General features: G+C 49.5%; 1 protein-coding gene across 1 annotated transcript in view; it reads left to right on the top strand.

The window, feature by feature from the left end:
• The window catches only part of SYNJ2 (synaptojanin 2), a 102,645-nt gene extending 83,811 nt beyond the window's left edge, over positions 1 to 18,834 (top strand). The window contains exons 16-26 of the mRNA XM_007945297.1: positions 27 to 30; positions 683 to 800; positions 2,923 to 3,141; positions 3,232 to 3,310; positions 4,536 to 4,704; positions 5,141 to 5,314; positions 8,179 to 8,313; positions 10,745 to 10,857; positions 13,313 to 13,421; positions 16,069 to 16,244; positions 18,076 to 18,834. Of these exons, the coding sequence (XP_007943488.1) occupies positions 27 to 30; positions 683 to 800; positions 2,923 to 3,141; positions 3,232 to 3,310; positions 4,536 to 4,704; positions 5,141 to 5,314; positions 8,179 to 8,313; positions 10,745 to 10,857; positions 13,313 to 13,421; positions 16,069 to 16,244; positions 18,076 to 18,834 (2,055 nt within the window). The remainder of the gene's footprint in view (positions 1 to 26; positions 31 to 682; positions 801 to 2,922; positions 3,142 to 3,231; positions 3,311 to 4,535; positions 4,705 to 5,140; positions 5,315 to 8,178; positions 8,314 to 10,744; positions 10,858 to 13,312; positions 13,422 to 16,068; positions 16,245 to 18,075) is intronic.
• Positions 18,835 to 19,059: the final 225 nt, after the last annotated feature.

Below are 19,059 nucleotides of genomic sequence, written 5' to 3'. Positions count from 1 at the left end.
CAGACTCTGACTTTGTCTGCTTAAAGCAAGGTACGTGGGAGCTAGACCCCAAAGGAGATTCTGATGGTACAAATGATTGATGCACTTAACTGTTAACAAAGAGTTTGGAGCTTCGAGTCCACCCAGTAGGTCTGGTGGTCTACTTCCAAATAATCAGCCATTGGAAACCCTACGGAGCACTGTGGGACGGTGATGCACGTGGGGTCACCATGAGTTGGAGCTGACTCAGGTGGCAACTGGCAGGTACCATAAAGATAAGAATTTTTACCAGTTAGTTCTTGAGAAGGTTTTGAACTACTTTATTGATGCTCAGCTAAGAAGTGAGGTGCGATTAAAGTTAGAACACCTGTCCACAGTCCATAAACAGCGGGCCTTCTGGAGAGATGTACACCCACATTTGTAAGCAGGGTCGGCACATCTGCAGGTGAGGAAAGTAAATTTTCACTCAGAGGCATCAGTGACCACCTGCCTGGCCTGGGACACCAAGCTGGGGCCAGACACTGTTTTTAAAGTCCAGTCCCCTAAGCAACACCCCGGGCTGGTTTCAAGCCCCAGAGGGTAGCCTGAACAAGACTGAGGCCCGTGGTGTTTTATGATGTGAAACTCAGCAGAGGTGTCTGATCAGTGACATTGATAGAATTTTCTGTTGTGTGTGGATTTCTGGGACGGAACCTCTGAGTAGCAGGAGAACTCCACCTTCTAGACAGTGATCTTAGCGCTGACGCCAGAGTCAAACACAGCTGGTCTCCCGGGGTCCTCGCCTACTACGGCCGGGCGGAGCTGCAAGCATCCGATCACAGGTATGTCCCGTCGGCTGCCGCCCAGAGGGCAGGGCCTCCTCCTCCCCAGAAGGGGCGCGTGTGTGCGTGCAGAAGACAATAAAGCCCAAGGAGGATGTGACAGACCTGACACCCACCACCGAGGAGCAGTAAATGTTAACATTTTGCCCCAGATCATGCAGGACGTGGTTTATGAAAGTTTCAAATTCGGGGTTTTCTGAATTTTCATAAATGGTATCATTGCACAGCTTGCTTTTTCTGACTTCATATTTTTGGGATACAGTGTGTCACCAGCAGAGATCTGGCTCATTGGTGTGTAACTGCTGTGAAGTGTTCCATGACATGCATCCATGAACTTCTACCCTGTCACCTATTAGTGAATGCTTTTTCTAACGTTTTGTTGTTGCAAACAGTCTGTTTTTTTTTTTTTCTTTTTTAACAGTTCGTATACTGTACAGCTCATGCATTTAAAATGTACAATTCAGTGGTTTTTACTATATTCACAGAGTTGTGCAGCCATCACCACTATCACTTCTAGAACATTCTCGTCACCCAGAAGAAACCCCATAGGCATTAGCAGTTGCTTCCCATTGCCCCCCAACCCCTCCCAGCCCGTGGCCACCTGATCCCATCACCCTATCAGATGTCTTCATTTTTGCAGTTTCTTCATCTTCAAGGTCTTCCCACAGGATGTGCCATTTTGTATTTCACTTTGTTTCCATTTAATTTACATTGTAAATGTCTGCAGTAAATTCACATAATCTTCATAATAAAAGAGTTTCTGGGTGCTTGTAACTAGTAAGACATCACCCATCCCTGTATCAGAATCTCCCTGGCAACTGTGTTATCTCCTGTGTATGTCACAGAGTTCTACACTCGTTACATTACATGCCTGTTCTTCCGTGGAGGAGCCCTGGGCACCAGGGTTAAGTTCTTGGCTGCTAACTGAAAGGTCAGTGGTTCAAAGCCGCCAGCTGCTCCATGGAAGGTAGACATGGCAGCCTGCTTATGTAAAGATTCCCAGCCTTGGAAAGGCTATGGGACAGTTCTGCTCTGTCCTGTAGGGTCATTAAGAGTTGGAATTGACTCCATGGCGATGGGGTTTGGTTTGGGTTTTTTTGCATGGATGTATCACAATGTCTCCCACATGAGAGAACAGTTACGTGGTTTCCTTTTTCTCCTATTATCACCATTCTAATGAACGACCTGGTGTATAAACCTTTGAATCACTGATCATTTCCTACAGAATGTGTTCTAGAGTACAGTTCTAGAAGTAAGACTGCTAGGTGAAAAGAAATGAATATTTTTGAGACTCTTAATACAAATTTTTGACGAGTCCTTATAAAAGCTGGAACCTCCGGCTGAGTAGAAGTATCCACCTCTCCACATCCTTAGTGGTACCGGGGATGCTGTTGAAAAACTCTTTGATGACCACTGAGCACGCTAGTGCTCACCAGGGGAAGGGCTGGGGAAGGGAAGCCGTTGCTTAGGAAGCAGGGAGTTTCCACTCACGGGGATGAGATTTTGGCACATTGATTGATGATGGTTGTAAAACACACTTAATGTAATCAGTGTCAGTAAATTCAATACATGAAAAACATTAAATTGGCAAATGTTGTGTTTGATATATATTTCATAAACCAAACTCGCTGCCTATTGAGTTGATTCTGACTCACAGTGAACCCCATTGGGTCTCCAAGGCTGTAAATCTTTATGGAAATAGATTGCCTCAACTTCTTCCTGCAGAGCAGCTGGTAGGTTTGAACCACGAACTTTTTGGTTAGCACCAAATGCCTTAACCACTACACCACCAGAGCTCCTAGATATATACTTAAAACAACAGCAAAAAGCTGGTTGTTTTCTGATTCCTGGGTTAAATTTTCAGAGCATAGTCATTTTTTTTTTTTTTTGCCACCCAAATCATCCTTAGATAAAAACGCATAGATGATACTGAGATTGGCTCAGGATGAAAATGGACGTCCCTGGGACAAGACAGCTGGTGGCCCTACAGGAGCCGGTGGGCACAGTCATGGGTGGTCCATGTTCATTGTGATGGCCGGTCGGAGGCTGCAGGTTGGATGTGCTCTCTGTGTCGATTTCTTGTCTCAGGGTCACTGTTTCCGCTTCCCTCTGTGTCTGACAGACCTGTGCTGGCCATTGTGGAGGTGGAGGTACAAGAAGTTGACGTAGATGCACGGGAGAGAGTTTTCCAAGAGGTCTCCTCTTTCCAGGGCCCCCTGGATGCCACCGTTGTGGTAAATCTCCAGTCGCCAACCTTAGAAGAGAGGAACGAATTCCCCGAGGACCTGCGTGCAGAGCTCATGCAGACCTTGGGGAACTATGGGACCATTGTTCTTGTCAGGTACCTGCAGCCGGCTGACGTGGTGCAGTGTGGGGATCCCCTCAAGGACCCACATTCTCTGGCTGATTTGGCCTGTCTTATCTATTCCAGGATCAATCAAGGGCAGATGCTGGTGACTTTTGCAGATAGTCACTCAGCTCTCAGCGTCCTGAACATGGATGGCATGAAGGTGGGTCACCGGCCAATAGTGGCATCAGGGCTGATGGGTCCCCATGATTTTCTATTGCTTTTTGTTGTTAGTAGTATTTTATTATATTTTTGGTAAAAGTTTACACAGGAACTTAGGTTCCCATTTGATAATTTCTATACAAGTTGTTCAGTGACATTAGTCACATTTTTCACAGTGTGTCAACATTCTCCTTAATTGCATTCTGGTTGTTCCATTTCCAGTACTCTAATGTCCCTGCCCCCTCATCTTCTCTTCTTTGCTCTAGAATAATTGTTGACCTTTTGGTACTCATGGGTGATAGCCTTTATTTTGGGTGCCAATCTGTTACATCACTAAAAGGTGACCTAGGGATACTTTCAGTTCAAGGTTCAAAGAGTGTGTCATGGCAGTAGCCAGGGGAGTCCTCTAGGCTCAACTAGTCCAGTAAGTCTGGATTTGTTAAGAATCTGAGCTCTGTTCTGCATTTTCCTCCCATTCTGTCAGGGTCCATTTATTGTGTTCCTGATCACGACAGGTGGCAGTGGTAGCTGGGCACCATCTAGTTCTTCTGGTCTCAGGGTAGATGAAGCCGTGACTTGTGTAAGCTCTTAGCCCTGTAGACTAAAATCTTCTCTGAGACTTTGGTTTCCTTCTTTCTCTTTTGTTTCTGATAACCAGAGACCAATAGTTGTATCTTAGATGGCTGCTCACAAGCTTTTAAGACTCCAGGTGCTAGGTTCTCTGTTGCTTTCATGTGGCGTGTCACCCCTCTCCTGTCCTGACCTGTGTCTTCCTGGGTAGGTCTGCATGAGGGAGGGAGCTGGGATCCTTCCTTCTGCTTGACTGAGCTGTCCAACGGCCAGCACTGGCTCCATGTGGGACATGGGAAAAAGAGCAGGGTTTAGTGTATAGCTCCCATGGAGTGACCTGGCTGCCTTCTCTCAGACCTCCACATGGCACCATGTCTTAATCTTTTCTTTAGAATATGCAGCTCGTATGTGGCCTCCATTTTGCTAATATCCTTGTTTTAAGTTCACGAGGAAAGAGAATCAGGCAATGGTGATTTCACCTTTCTTTAGACCCACTGTGAGAGAGCTATGCTCAGGGTCGGGGCCCCCTTCTCCGCCATCTTGGCAAATTGTGAAGATGGGCCTGGCTCCCACTGTGTGAGTTTGCATGAGAAGCATTCTGTGACCAAGGGGGTTGGTTTTACTTGTTTATTTTGATGGTCGCTCTGCCCTCACAGGTGAAAGGCAGGGCGGTGAAGATTAGACCCAAAACGAAGGACTGGCTGAAAGGTTTGCAAGAGGAGATCATTCGGAAACGGGAGAGTGTGGTCTTGGTGTCTCCCACAGCCAATTCCCGCTTGCTGGAAGAAAACTATGACTTCACCAGTTTGGACTACGAATCTGAAGGTTAATAACCCCATAAGGGCTTCTCCAAAGCTCTGGTGAAGACGGGCCAGCAAGTGTCTTGGCACTGGATGTGAGGTTTCAAAGACCCCCTTTCCAAGCCCTGCCTTGTAACGGGCTAAAGGCTCTTGGTGGGGCAAGCATTGTACTGCATGCACAAGAACAGGCTGTGTTTGGGGGGGCATGGTGGTCCCCTAGAACCATCTCAAGGTACATTGAGGACAGTGGCTCTGAGGGTATTGGCTTGGCCCCTGCATCTCCTGTCTGATGGGGTCATAGCACTCTGATCACATGTGTATGATCACACATGTGCCACTTCTGGCCCGAGCCATGTGTGTTCTGACCAGAACTACAGGCATGGAGAGGAAACAGACCCACTGATGAACAAGTAGGTGCGTCTCACCCTCCCTGTCTCCTTTGATCCATTTCCTGCTCCAAGGGGACATTCTGGACGACGATGAGGACTATTTGGTGGGGGAGCTGCATCGGCCGGTGGTCTCCGACACTGAGCTGCTGGCAGATGACCTTCCAGAAGCCCCTGGCTCCACGGCAGCAGCCCTTCCCAGCAGGTCGCCTGCACTCACCAAAAAGCAGCAGCAGCCAACATACAAAGGTAGGTTGGGTCTTCCCTTCCTCAGTGGCCCCCGGTGTTTGGTTCCACTGGGGCAGGTATGTTCTTTCTCCCTCAGAGTCAGACACTTCATAATGGTCCCAACCAAGATCGTGTCCTGTCAGCGGTCCAAGATGAGAGTCACAGTCTGTGTGAACACGTTGGGGAGGGGGACCCAGCTTCCACCACACTGACTGTCTCTAGTCATTCTCGTTCATGTTTCCATGACAAGTTCTATCCATATAGAATGCCAGGTGCATGACAATCCCTGTTTCCTGTATGCTCACACGGTCATGTGGTCACAGGTCTGAATTGGTTTTAACTCTTTCTAATTTTTCCAAAAAAAACTTTTGATTTAACCCCATAACAGACATTCAGTATCTTTGCTGAGTTGCCATTGTATTGTTATATTGATACGTTTATTGCTACAAACCAGAAAACCAAACTCACTGCCATCGAGTTGATTCCGACTCATAGCGACCCCATTGGGTTTCTGAGACTGTAAATCTTTACAGAAGTAGATCACCCCATCTTTTTCCACTGAGCAACTAGTGGGTTTGAACCACCAGCCTTCTTGTTAGCAGTCGAATGCTTTAGTCATGTTTAAAAAACACAAACCAAACCCACTGCTGTCAAGCTGACTCTGACTCACAGTGAACCCCTGGGTGTTACACAGTGAAAATACTCCATTGGGTTTCGGCTGTAATCTTTATGGAAACAGTTCATCAGGGCTTTCTTCTGTGAAGCTGTTCTGTGGGTTCGAACCACCAACCTTTAAGCTGGCAGCTGATTGCTGACCACTTGTGCCACCATGGCTCCTAGGAATTTGAGACCTGAATAAAGAGGGCTGGAAAGTTCTATTGACTGAGCTGCACATTCCTAGGTTAAATGGTCTAATAACTCCTTTGAGTAAGTTTGAAAACCCTCTAGGGAGCTCTGGTGGCATAGTGCCTAAGGCATTTAACTGCTAACCAGAAGGCTGGCGGTTCAACCCACCAGCCACTCCCGGAAGGAAAATTGGGTAATCTATTTCCATTGTGATACCGCCTTGGAAACTCAAGGAGGGGTCGCTGTCAGTCGGATCCAACTCGACGGCAGTGAGTTTGGTTTTTTTGAGAGTTACATGAGAGTCCCTGGGAGGTGCAGACAGTCAACACTCTTGGCCACTGCAACAGAAAAGGTGGTGGTTCGAGTCCACCCAGAGACGCCTTGGAGGAAAGTCCTGGTGACTGACTTCTGAAAATTCAGCCACTGAAAATCTTATGGTGCCCAGTTCTGCCCTGCACACATGGGGTCACTATGGGTCTGAGCTGACTTGGCAGCAGTTGGTACTAGCGGAGCTCTGGGGCTGGAAAGGAGGGTAGTTGGTGTTCGGAGTCAGACTCTGGCAGGTTTCACAGACAGCCAGGATTGCTTCCAGCTGTGAGGCGTTGTGTCTCCACTGCCTGGAGGGGCGGTCTCCCCCCAGCAGGTGCAGCGGACCTCCGCTCCCCCCATGAGCCAGGACCCTGTGGACTGGGGCAGAGAATAGCTGTGAGAGCAAATTCAGGGGTTTCTGGGGGAGAAAGGCAAAGACACCTGAGCCTCTGACGGTAGGGTGGTCCCACAGTGGATCTGTGGTCTGGTGCATGGGATCGTTAGGACCTGTGACACAAATGTTGCCCTGAGCCCCACGTGGAGATTGGGATCTGGTGGGTGTGGAGCTGGGGCGATGAGACCTTTCACAGAGGCCCCGGGAGATCCCACATGGAGCTTGGTTTGGGACCAGCCTTGTCGGAACATCAAGGCAGTTCTGTGTTTCTCGTCTAGGGCTTCTGCCCTGGGAGACGCTGAGGGGATGAGGCGGCCCTTCCTCTGGGGTGACTGTCATCCAGGCAGCCTCTGGCGGACAGAGCTGGCATGAATGCAGAGCCGTCTCTGAGTAAAGAAATGAACAGAGCAAGACGAGACTCCTTGGGCAGCCCGTCACCGGTGGGCATGGAGCACACAGCTCCCCAGTGCTACACGGTGTCCAGGGAGCCCCGTTAGAGGGAGAAGTGCTGCTTCTCCCAGTTCCAGGCTCAGACATACACAGGGCTGAGCCGGGGCCTTTGAGGCATGGGCCAAAATGAGATGCATTGGGCTGTGGTACGGTCCAGGGCAGAAGACCTCAAATTGTCCTGCGTAGGTAAGCTCTGCAGTCACACAGAAACAGGGAGTCCGGGGGTGGTACAGGCAGCTGGCAGTCTGAGTCCACCCAGATGTGCCTCCAAAGGAAGGCCTGGCTATCTGCTTCCGAAAGGTCCCTGAACCATGTGGAGCCCAGTTCTGCTCTGCACACACAATGTTGCCTTGAGTCGGAAATAACACAACGGCAGCTGGTTTTTCGGTAATAAAACAGAAGCAGCCACCTCCCCACACCCCTGTAAGCTTCACAGAATGTGTCCATGCCGTCAAGATGGTGGACACTTGGGCGACAGCTAGAATCCTCAATAGTAGAGCTGAGTTGCAGTCTGCCCCCCATCAGAGGAGGGAAAATACCTTCAGCTTTCAAAAACCTGGCCTCCTTTTGGGGCAATAAATTAGAACCTGTCTCCCCTGTGACTGGGTGACCATTCAGGGCTCTGGTTTCCACCTGTCTCTCCACTCTGTGTCCAGTCCTCACTGATGATGTCCAAAGGACACACAGCTCCATGGGAAACATGTAAACCCCACCAGTGGGTCACTGAGTGTTCCAAGCAGGCATTGGGTCCCCCTGCCTCCCTTCCACGCCAGCAGAAAGGGGCGTCTGCTCCTGAGTGCACGCTGTCCTGCGGGGGTCCCCGCCCAGGCCCGACGGCTGTGCCTCGTGGCCCCACCATCTCACAGCTGTCCCACGTGTCCTCCAGATGATGCTGAGCGGGCGGAGTTAAAGCAGGAGCTTGAAGCCGTTGGGGACTTCCGCCACCGTTCTCCAAGCAGGTCTCTGTCGGTTCCCAATAGGCCTCGGCCACCTCACCCACCACAGAGACCCCCCCCTCCAAGTAAGCCTCCCCTGCTCTCTGCTCACCGCCACAATGCCTGCTGGGAGTAATCGCGTCTTCCTCCCTGAAATCCACTTCTGAAGCTGCTTCGGCCTCGCTTTGGGGCTTCCGTGCTTTCCTCCTCGCTTCAGGCCCCCCCTTTTCTTTTTTTATATTGTGATTTGGGTGACAGTTTACAGAACAAATTCACTCTCCATACAGGAGTTCACAACACGTTGTCTCATGACATTGACTACAATTTACCCCAATGCAACAGCTCCCCTCCCACTTCTTCCCAATAGTTAACTCTTCCCTGTGTCCATCCCTCCATGCACTCCTGCCCCCTGAGCTGTCTCCCTGTGCATAAGCAGCCCTTCTTTCTCCCATGATTGTTCTCTCCAAGGAGTGTATCTACCTCAGGTAAATGTTCAACTCATATGCCTGTCTTTTGTTTGGCTGGAAGCCACAGGTGTGGGTTCAATTCCAGACCTGAAGGGCAGCTAGGGGCCATAGTCTCAGTGGTTCTACCAGGCTCTATCAGACCAGCAAACCTGCCCCCCCCTTTTTTTCCCCACATGATTTTGAATTTTGTTCCACATTGTTCTTCCTCTCTATCCAGGATCTCTTACATAGATCCCCCTCCGAGTGGTTGACGGTGGTAGCCAGGCACCATCCAGTTCTTCTGGTCTCATAGTTGTATAGGCTGGGGATCACATGGTATACCAGTCGCTAGGACTAACTGTTTCCATGAAGTTTTGGTTTTCTTCATTCTTCTTTGCTCTGGACAAAGAGAGACCCATTGTTGTATCTAGATGGCTGCTTGCAAGCTTTTAAGATCCTAGTTGCTACTCGCCAAAGTAGGAAGTAGAACAGTATTGTATGTAATATGTTATGCCAATTGAGCTTGATGTCCCCTGCAACTATGATCCTGAGCCCACAGGTTCAACTACTCAGTCCCTCTGGGTAGCTGGGTGTGCCCAAGAAGTGACTACAACCTTGCCCCTTGTCAGCTCTACTATACACCTGGGAATTCTTACAGAGCATGCAAATACACTTAGAGAACCATTGTCTGCCAACCCTATACATGGTCTTGGGTATACTCCCCGCTGCATAGACATACCTAATAGTTCAGCCTGTGCACCCATCTGTCCACCTGTATACCCATGTTTGCCTTCACTGACACGTAATACTGTACATGCAAGAGGGTTCATCTTCGCTGTCTGCACTTCCCATGTACCTCTGTCTTCCTTTTCCTCAATGCTCAGGCCCCTTTTTGTCTCAAGTCTGTGACAGGTTTGATGTTGGAGGCAGCTGTGTCTCTCGTGAATTCATTTACAGTGGATTCATTTACAGAGTGTGTCTTCATGTTCCAACTGTGCTGCTTCCGGTTTGAAACCACCTACATGGAAGTGGGGGGCACCACTGGGGGGGGGTTCTTCCACTTCTTTCTCACCTCTGCCCTGTCATTCAGAGGCAGGCTCCTGTCCCCTTGACTACTGCCAGCATCTCTCTCCTTACGTGAAGTCTGGGACAGCCAGCCTCCAGCAGGCGAGGTGTTGCACACCCCACTGTCTCCCCCTGGAACCTGGGGCTGCTGCACCAGCTGGCCTCCAGCCCAGCAGGCTCTTCCTCCCTTGAGTGTCTGAGGAGAGGGGACTCGGCATCCTCTAGAAGCAGTGCTGTGTCCCTGGCACTTTCCTGCATAACCTGAAAATCGTCTTCCGGTGGCCCTCTGATAGCTGGGGAGTACTGAGGGGTGAGGAAGGAGGGTTATGAACACAAAACACACACACCTATTCATCTTTTTTGCCAACACAATACTATTTATGGCAAGTCCCTTATGTTTCAGGCACTTCCACAAACATCTGTTCTGGGTTATATGTGCCCAGATCTTCACATTTGTTGTTTTCACTATTACTGACAAAATCGGTGTCCATTTTGTTTGGTAATTGATCCTATTCCACTTACCCTGCCTTTGTTCTGCACATCATTCCATGTTGTCATTGGCGGCTACAAGTATAACGTAGCATAATTTATTCCCTTACTTTAAGAGTTTTAGGTTATTTTCTCAGCAAACATTTTTAAAAACTTGGTGACATAACAGTAGTGTTTCAAATCACTTGAAAAAAATCAACTGACTTTCATATCAAGTCCGATCCCCAGTATGTTAGACTGGATTTGCATTCAAATAATGCTTCCCCACCGAGTCTACAGTAATAGACTCAAGCTGTTTCTGCATTAGAGGAGAAACCCGATAAAAATCACAGTAAGGCCACTGCATCGGTGAATGCCCCAAGCACCACGTGAGTATCTAGGCCCCAGCCCTGCCTGCCTGCCGTCCGCCTGACGCCACCCTCATCTGGCAGGGCTTCCCGCAGCCCACTGGGATGCTGCCCTGCGACACCCGCGACCTCGGCTGAGATTCATACCCTGCCTTTGTTGGTTTTTCCAGCTGGTTTGATGGTGAAGAAGTCAGCTTCAGACGTGTCCATCTCCTCCGGCACCCACGGACAGTACTCGATTTTGCAGACAGCAAAGCTGCTGCCGGGGGCACTTCAGCAACCAGTGAGTTCTGTACTGGGCTTGCGGGACAGCGGGTCAGCACCTTGACCTGTGGGCTGCCCTGGGGCTCGCCCTGAGGCCACGTGGTGTCACCCCCACTCCATGCCTAGCCAGATCTCTGTTACCCTCCGGGCTCTCCAGTTCTTTCCCTTTATACCCTCCACGGCTCTCACTGGGCCTGTAAATGCTCAGACATGGCCAAAGGACTTACTTTGGGCCCCATCATCAGGAAACACCAGTCACTAGAAAAGGATGTCATGTTTGGTAAAATAGAGGGTCAGCAAAGTTGAGGGAACCCCTCAATGGAACGGAGTGACACAGTGGGCTCCAACATACTGGAGCTCATGGAGATAGCATAGGAACAGGCAGCATTTCATCCTGTTCTACATGAGACAGCCACGAGTCAGCCAACTTGACAGCAACTGACAACAAAGTGATTATCAGGGTGTTAGGAAGTCTTGGGGTGTTAGAGAGGAAGTCATGGGATGTTGGAGAGGAAATCACGAGGTGTTACAGAGGAAGTTACAGGGTATTAGAGAGGAAGTCACGGGATGTTAGAGAGGAAGTCACGGGGTGTTACAGAGGAAGTCGCAGGATGTTAGAAAGGAATTCATGGGGTGTTAGAGGAAGTAACGGGGTGTTACAGAGGAAGTCGCGGGGTGTTACAGAGGAAGTCGCGGGGTGTTACAGAGGAAGTCGCGGGGTGTTACAGTGGAAGTCTTGGGATGTTAGAAAGGAAGTCACGGGGTGTTAGAGAGGAAATCGCAGGGTGTTACAGAGGAAGTCTTGGGATGTTAGAAAGGAAGTCACAGGGTGTTAGAGAGGAAGTCACAAGGTGTTAGAGAGGAAGTCATATTTGAGGGAAACCCCCAGTGTCCCTGGGCGGCAGGGTGGTTGGTTTTCAGACCCATCTGCTTCCCTTCCCTTCCCTTCTGATTCTGGCCTGTGCCCTTGGGGTACAGAGCAGTGGTTGGTGGGAGGGAAAATGGAGGAGGAAGTTAGACCAGTCATCCTGACAAATAGTCATTCTGGTGTAAAGGTAGTTGAGGAAAGACTAAAAAGGTCCCTGCCTCCAGTCTAACCCATGTAGGGCAGGGACACTGGTTCTCTGTTCACGGCTGGCTCCCTCTGCCTAGGAGAGTGCCTGGCACACAGGAGACACTCACATTTTCTCTCTCAAGGTCAGTAAGATTCAGGAGTGATGTGTGAGTTCTTGCTCTCCTTTTCCCCCGGGAGAACATGTACTTGAAACCTGGCTGCCCCTGTCCTTCTAGCCCTTTGCATCTTGTTGAACTTTGTTAAGATCGTAACACTTGCCGGCTTCTGCTCACCATCCCACTTGGCCACCATCATTCTGTGAGTGAGTGAGCCAAGAAGACACAGGTAACGGGGGGCCTTTCCATCCAGGGAAAGGAGCCCTGGTGGCAGAGCTATTAAGTGCTTTGCTGCTGACTGAAAGGTTGGGGCTCAAAGCTACCAGCTGTTCCATGGGAGAAAGATGTGGCAGTCTGTTCCCGTAAAGATTTACAGTCTTGGAAACCGTATTACACAGTTCAACTCTCTCCTAAATAAATGGTCACTGAGTTAGAATCAACTTGATGGCCTTGAGTTTGGTTTGGGCTTTGCTTCTGTGAAGATTTCCAGCCTTAGTGGTGAGACACCTGAGACTATGGCCCCTAGCCACCTTTTGGATCTGGAATTGAACTCACTCCCAGTGGCTTCCAGCTAATCAATAGACAGGCATATAGAGTCAGGCAGATACACTCCCTAGAACAGTCAATTGTGGGAGAACAAAAGGGTGGTATTTGCACAGGGAGATAGCTCAGGCAGCAGGAGTGCATAAGAAAGGACACAGAGAAGCGATAACTACAGGGAGGAAGTGGGAAGAGAGCTGTTACATTGTGAGGAAGTACAGTCAATGTCATGAAACAAAATGTCTACACCAGCGCATGTAGACACCAACATATGTGAACTGCTCTATGAAAAATGAATTTGCTCTGTAAACTTTAACCAAAGTCACAAAAAAATTAAAAATATTTACAGCCTTAGAAACCCAATGGGGCAGTTCTACCCTGTCGTGTAGGGTCACTGTGAGTCAGAATCAACTTGACGGCAACACACTAGTCCACTAACCAAAAGGCTAGAGATTCAAGTCTACCCGAAGGCACTGGGAAGAAAGTCCTGGTATCTCCTTCCGAAAAGTCATTGAAAACTCTGGAGCACAGTTCTCCTGAGACACTATTGGATTGCCATGAGGCAGGGTCATCTCTATGGCAACCGTGGCACTTGGTGTTATTCTGCCTGCCTTCTGGGTATAAGGGTACTTCCGGGTTCCTAGGGGTGTGCTTTATATGGAGTATACGTTTTGATGCGTTCAGACGGGGAAGTAAGGAGTTTGTGTATGAGGCTGTGTTCCTACCTGTGTTAACCTGCTTCTCTTCCTAATTCTGTCCTCCAGCCCAAAGCCAGGACCGGAATAAGTAAACCCTACAACGTCAAGCAAATCAAAACCAGCAACGCTCAGGAGGCAGAAGCCGCAATCCGATGTCTCATGGAAGCCAGAGGAGGTGGGCTTCCTCCCTGCCTGAGGAAAACCTTGCTTCCTTTTCCTCTTCCTACAAAAAAAAACAAAACTCACTGCCATCAAATCAGTTCTGGTTCATGACAACCCCTACTGGGTTTCTGAGGTGGTAAATCTTTATGGAAGTAGATTGCCCCATCTTCCTCCCACAGAGTGGCTGGTGGATTTGAACCACCAACCTTCTGGTTAGCAGTCAAATGCCTTGGGCACTGCGCCACCAGAGCTTCTCCTTCCTACTAAAACTAAACCAAACCAAACTTGCTGCCATCCAGTCGAATCCGATTCATAGCGACCCCTCCTTGGGTTTCCGAGGCAGTATCTCTATGGAAGTCAATTGCCCAACCTTCCTTCCAAGGAGTGGCTGGTGAGTTTGAACCACCAGCCTTCTGGTTAGCAGTCAAATGCCTCAGGCACTATGCCACCAGAGCTCCCAAAGGACTCAAAAAAGATTTGATTTTTTTTTTTCTGGAAGCAGTATTCAGTGAAAGTACCTCTTAGCCTGGTGGCATAGTGTTTAAGCACTTGGCTGCTAACCAGAAAGTTAATGGTTTGAACCCACCACCTGCTGTCCAAAAGAAAAGATGTGGCTGGCTGCTTCCCTAAAAAACCCTAAAGGCAGTTCTACTCTGTCCAAGGTCACAACGAGTCAGAATTGACTCAATGGCAATGAGTTAACGGCTGAGATTTTTAAGAAAGGTGCCTTAGTGGCATAATCATTAAGCACTCAGCTGCTAACCAAAATGTTGGTGGTTCAAACCCACTCAGTAGCTCCAAGGCAGAAAGACCTAGCAATCTTCCATAAAGATTATAGGCTAGGAAATCCAGTGGGGAAGTTCCACTCGGTCGCAGGGGTCACTGTGAGTTGGAATTGATGGCAATGGATTTGGCCTGGTTCAGTTTTACCCCTTAGCAACTTTTGGTAATGTTGCACTAAAAGTTATTGTCATACACATTCATTGTTCACTGAGTCTATGAACAACCTCCAAGGCTTACTGCACAGCCCTTAAGGGAGAGACTGAACTAAGCAAATATGAGTTTTCAGAGTGGTTAACGTGGCAGACACCAACTCATCCTGCTGGCTCTGTGAGATGAGCTAGCTCTAATAGGAGTCCTGTTTCAGCACAAAACCCACTTTGAAATTACCAGAACGTATAGACAGCAGCACGTGTGGACACCAGCATCTATAGACAGCAGCACGTGTGGACAGCAGCACGTGTGGACAGCAGCACCTGTAGACAGCAGCATGTGTGGACACCAGCACCTGTAGAAAACCAACACCTGTAGACAGAGAGCAGCATGTGTGGACAGCAGCACCTGTGAACACCAGCACGTATGGACAGATCCTTTGCTGTCGGGGGATATCATCTCTGCTTCATTGCTGGTTAATTTGCTGCTATTACTTCATTTAGCCCACATTAGTCATGGTTTAAGTTGGAACATGCCTCACTCAAAATCACTGGTAACTAAAATCTTTGTGTTTTGTTTTGTTTTGACTTTGCATCAGACTCTCACTGGGAGAGGGGAGATATTTACTTTGAAAAGAAATATGACCCCAAAAAAGAAGACATATGCAATGCATGGAAAGAGTACATGAGCTCCATGGTTGAGAAACACCATTTTAGGTTAACACCACTACCAGTGATTTTTTTTATAATTTTAAAAAAATAACTAACTAGAATTTTATGACTATAACAACCCAAATGTCTGTCAACAGAATGAATAAGCAAAATGTAGGGAGCCCTTCTGATGGGACATGATGAAGCAACAGAGAGACAGGAGATACTAACACATGTTCTGACCTGGATGAACCTTAGAAACGTGATGCTGAAGGGGAGAAGGCAGACACGAAAGGCCACACGTTGTGTGATTCAGTTGACGTGCAATGTCCAGAGTAGACAAGTCCATGAAGACGGAACGTTGGCCAGTGGTTCCCAGAGCCTGGGGGAGTAGGGAGTGGGGAGGGACTGCAGATGGGCAGGGGTTTTTTGGGGATGATGACAACCTCTTGGAGTTAGACAGTGGTGATGGCTGTGCAGCTCACCGAATGCCCTAAACCCTTGGACTCAATTGTACATTTTGAAAGGGCACTTTTATGGCATGTGAATTATATGTCAATAAAGCGTTATTGGCACTTGGCTGCTAACCAAAAGTCAATGGTTTGAACCCACCATCTGCTCTGTGGAAGAAAGATGAGGCAGTCTGCTTCCTTAAAGAGTTACAGCCTGGAAACCCAGTGGGGGTCACTATGAGTGGGAATCAATTCAGTGGCAGTGAGTTTTGGTTTTTCTAAAAGCATTTATTAAAAGAACTCCTGTTGATGTAGAGGTTTGAGGTATGAAATCTCTTGGCCCTGGAGATGTGGATGGAGATGCCCCTGCAGTGTTCACATACACTTAAAACTTTGTGCATGGTGTCAGGGCACCAGGACTGTCCATGGACCATGGAGCACCATCCCTGTTGAGAAGTGAACGTGAATAGCTAGGAGCCAAACTTGATGCTCTTCAAAGACTTTTGAAGGGGAATACATTTTGTAAGTGAATTATCCTTAGAACGTAGACTCTTGTCTAGAGAGTAAGCCAGGCAGTGAATCGCCTTTCTCTCTTTAACCTCAACCATGCAATCTCACTTTCCAGGGACCCCAGAAGAAGCTCAGAATGCCATGGTCCTGAGGGACCCAGGAACCTCCAAACCAGAGCTCACACCTGGGGAGAGCAAGCCGGAGTCCTTCCAGATGCCCCAGTCCCTTCCCCGGCGGCCCGCGCCCAGAGTTCCTACCATCAAGAAACCAACCCTGAGAAGGACAGGCAAAGTAAGGACCCAGGGACACAAACTTACTCCTAAGTTGTCTGAACCTACGGTTAGAGGGGAGTTACGTTTCACGGGCAGAAACCTAGCTAATTGAGACTAGGCTCTGTCCCCGTCCGTCAGTCCTACGGAGCCTCTCCTTTAAGAGAATCCCCATTGACTCCCTTCTCGCTATGTCCGGCTGCATCCTGGCTGCAGCTGAGCACAAAAATGAGTCTTTTCCTGTCTTTCTGCAGAGTCTCACTGTGACAAGAACAGCTTTCAGTTTGATGTTTCACAAATGTTCGGTTTGGCCCCAGCCAAACCCTCTCGGGGCCCTTTGGCCCAGCGTCCTATTATCCTCTTTGCTCTTCTTCTCAAGCGTCTGACTTTCTCCGTTTGTACGTGGCCTGCGCTGTGTGCACGTGGTTTCTCGCGTGCAATATTATTTGCACAGCAGAGCAGCAACCCGTTCTTGAGCCTTTGCAAGCTTGGATGGCCCGGGTCTCCGGGCGGCTCCATGGCCCTGGTGGCCTGGGTCCCCGGGAGGCCCCACGGCTTCTCTCGCCACTTTTCTTGCAGATTGCCTTTTGTTCCCGCGCTCCAGCTTCTCAGCCTTGCTTGCTGCTTCAGAGACATGAGTTGGTAAGGACAGTAGCAGCCCAGAGACTGGCGCCTCTAGAGACATCTGGATCTGCCGTTTGAGCTCGGGTTCTAGTGGCAGGACACTCGGTAATCCCCTGCCTGGTTGTCTCAGGGTGGCGGCTGTGTGTCACCCGTGGAAACTGTGAGCGGTCACTCTGGTGCTTTGCTATCTGTGGAGCTCACGGGCATCCCCTGAGCGGCTGTTCTGTCCCTCTGGAGCTTGTTGCATCTGTCCATTTGTCCCTCCTGCTCAAAACTGATCTCTCTCCTCTTTGTCCTGGTCCTTGCTGTGTCTTTGCTTTCAAAAGCCAGGTGCAGAAACGGATTCACTTTCCCAGCCTGTCACATAGGCGTCTCAGTCAAAGGCTGTTGGAGACTTGTTTTGTTTTGGGTTTGTTTTCAAAAGAACCAAAGGAAATACTGAAAGGCCAGAATCTCTGGGCAATATAAACAGTTACGTGCTCGGCTGCTGACTGAGAGGTTAGAAGTTCAAGGCTACCCAGTAGTGCCTTGAAGAAAGGCCTGGTGATCTGCTTCTGAAACATGAGCCATTGACAGCCCCACGGAGCCCAGTTCTACTCTTGACACCCGTGGGATCACCATGTGTCAAGGTCACCTCCGTGGCAGTTGGCCCTGGGAAGCTACTGAGGGCCATGTCTGTACAAAGGCTTCATCTTGCACTGGGCAGGTTTTTGCTTTGTGATCACTTTGAACCAGAACCGAGGAAGTCAAGACCCTGTGAAAACATTTTCATTTTACACCTAAATCAAAGTCCAAGGAGAGAGTGGTTTCCATTGCTCCATCAGTTAGCTCACTGCTATAACAGGAGGCATGTCCCCCGTGCCTGGTACAGATGGGTGAATCCTCACCACTCACTGGAGCCTGGGATGTTCTCAGGGAGGTTTGGTTTTAATAAGGGGAGAGTATACCCCGATAGCTAAGGTAATTAAAAAAAAAAAAAATTGTCTCAAATTGTTCGCTGTGGCCCTGGTTTTAAAATTTCCCTTCCGTTTCATGGGAACTGCTATTTCTCCATCAATGAGTGTTTCTCCCATCCTTTTTCTTACCTGGTCACCACCTCCAGCATCCAGACATCCTCGAATCGTGTTTGTTGGCCTGTCCACTGAGCTTTCTCTCTGACCTGAGTGTTCTCTGATTCTCGCTCCGGGTCCTGGCTTCTCACTGACACTCTTTGTCTTGCCTTTTCGCAGCCCACGTCACCGGAAGAACAGTGTGAGGAACGGACTGCCCTCTTCACAATCGGGCCCTCAGAGATGAGTGCTGAAACCCCTTCTCTAGTGACAGCCCCTCAACTGCCTCCGGTGCCCAAACCCAGAACGTTTCAGCCTGGGAGAGGTGCCGAGAGGAGGCCAGGCCTGGAGAAGCCAGCATCAGATGAGGCCCCGCAAGGGGCAGGAGCCACCTCGCCACCGCTGCTGGAGGTCCCGTCTCCTGTGCCCAAGGTCCCTCCGAGGAGGAAGAAGTCGGCCCCGGCTGCCTTCCACCTGCAGGTTCTGCAGAACAGCAACCAGCTCCTCCAGGGCCTTTCCTACTGTGGCAGCCGCGATGACTGCCTGCCCGGACCCCCGCTGGGTGCTGGCTCCCTCTCTCTGCAGGCAGATTTTCTCGGCATGTCATCTGCCACAAGCCCTGACACCAGTGCCACCAAGAAGATGGAGTCAGAGGTAGCCTCCCCTCCTGATGATTATCAGGACCACTTCTGGAACCTTCTCCATCACCCTACACTGTTGAATTATGCCTGGCTTTCCAAGAGTTCCAGCCCTTTGGACTCGGGGACTGGGAGCTTTGAAAGGGCACCCACGGACCCCCCCCAAGTCACTGCTTCAGCCGCGAAGGTGGAGCTACTGCCAGCAGACCACGGGCAGAAGGACTCTGGACACTGGGTGACCCTCAGTGACAAAGACACGAGGACAGCACTGCAGTTGTTTGACCCGCTGGCGAAAACATGACTGAGGCACTTCTCCAGCACCAACCTGTGCAATGGACCTTCCTCCCCTGGAGACCCCACTTTACCAGGATAGAGCTCCCTTTGCGTCAAAGCCCTCAGTCTACAGAGACCCCTGTGTAAAGGCACACTGGAAACAACACGTGGACTCCTGTCGCTCTCGTGTAGTTTACGAAAATGGAGTCTCCTTACCCAATAAGATGATTGTTCAGCCGCCAAAGTATATGTT

The sequence above is a fragment of the Orycteropus afer genome, unplaced genomic scaffold (genome assembly GCF_000298275.1).
Source record: "Orycteropus afer afer isolate SDZICR_OR568_19922 unplaced genomic scaffold, OryAfe1.0 scaffold00135, whole genome shotgun sequence".
Taxonomy (NCBI): Eukaryota; Metazoa; Chordata; class Mammalia; order Tubulidentata; family Orycteropodidae; genus Orycteropus; species Orycteropus afer.
This window is presented reverse-complemented; position numbering and strand designations above follow the sequence as displayed.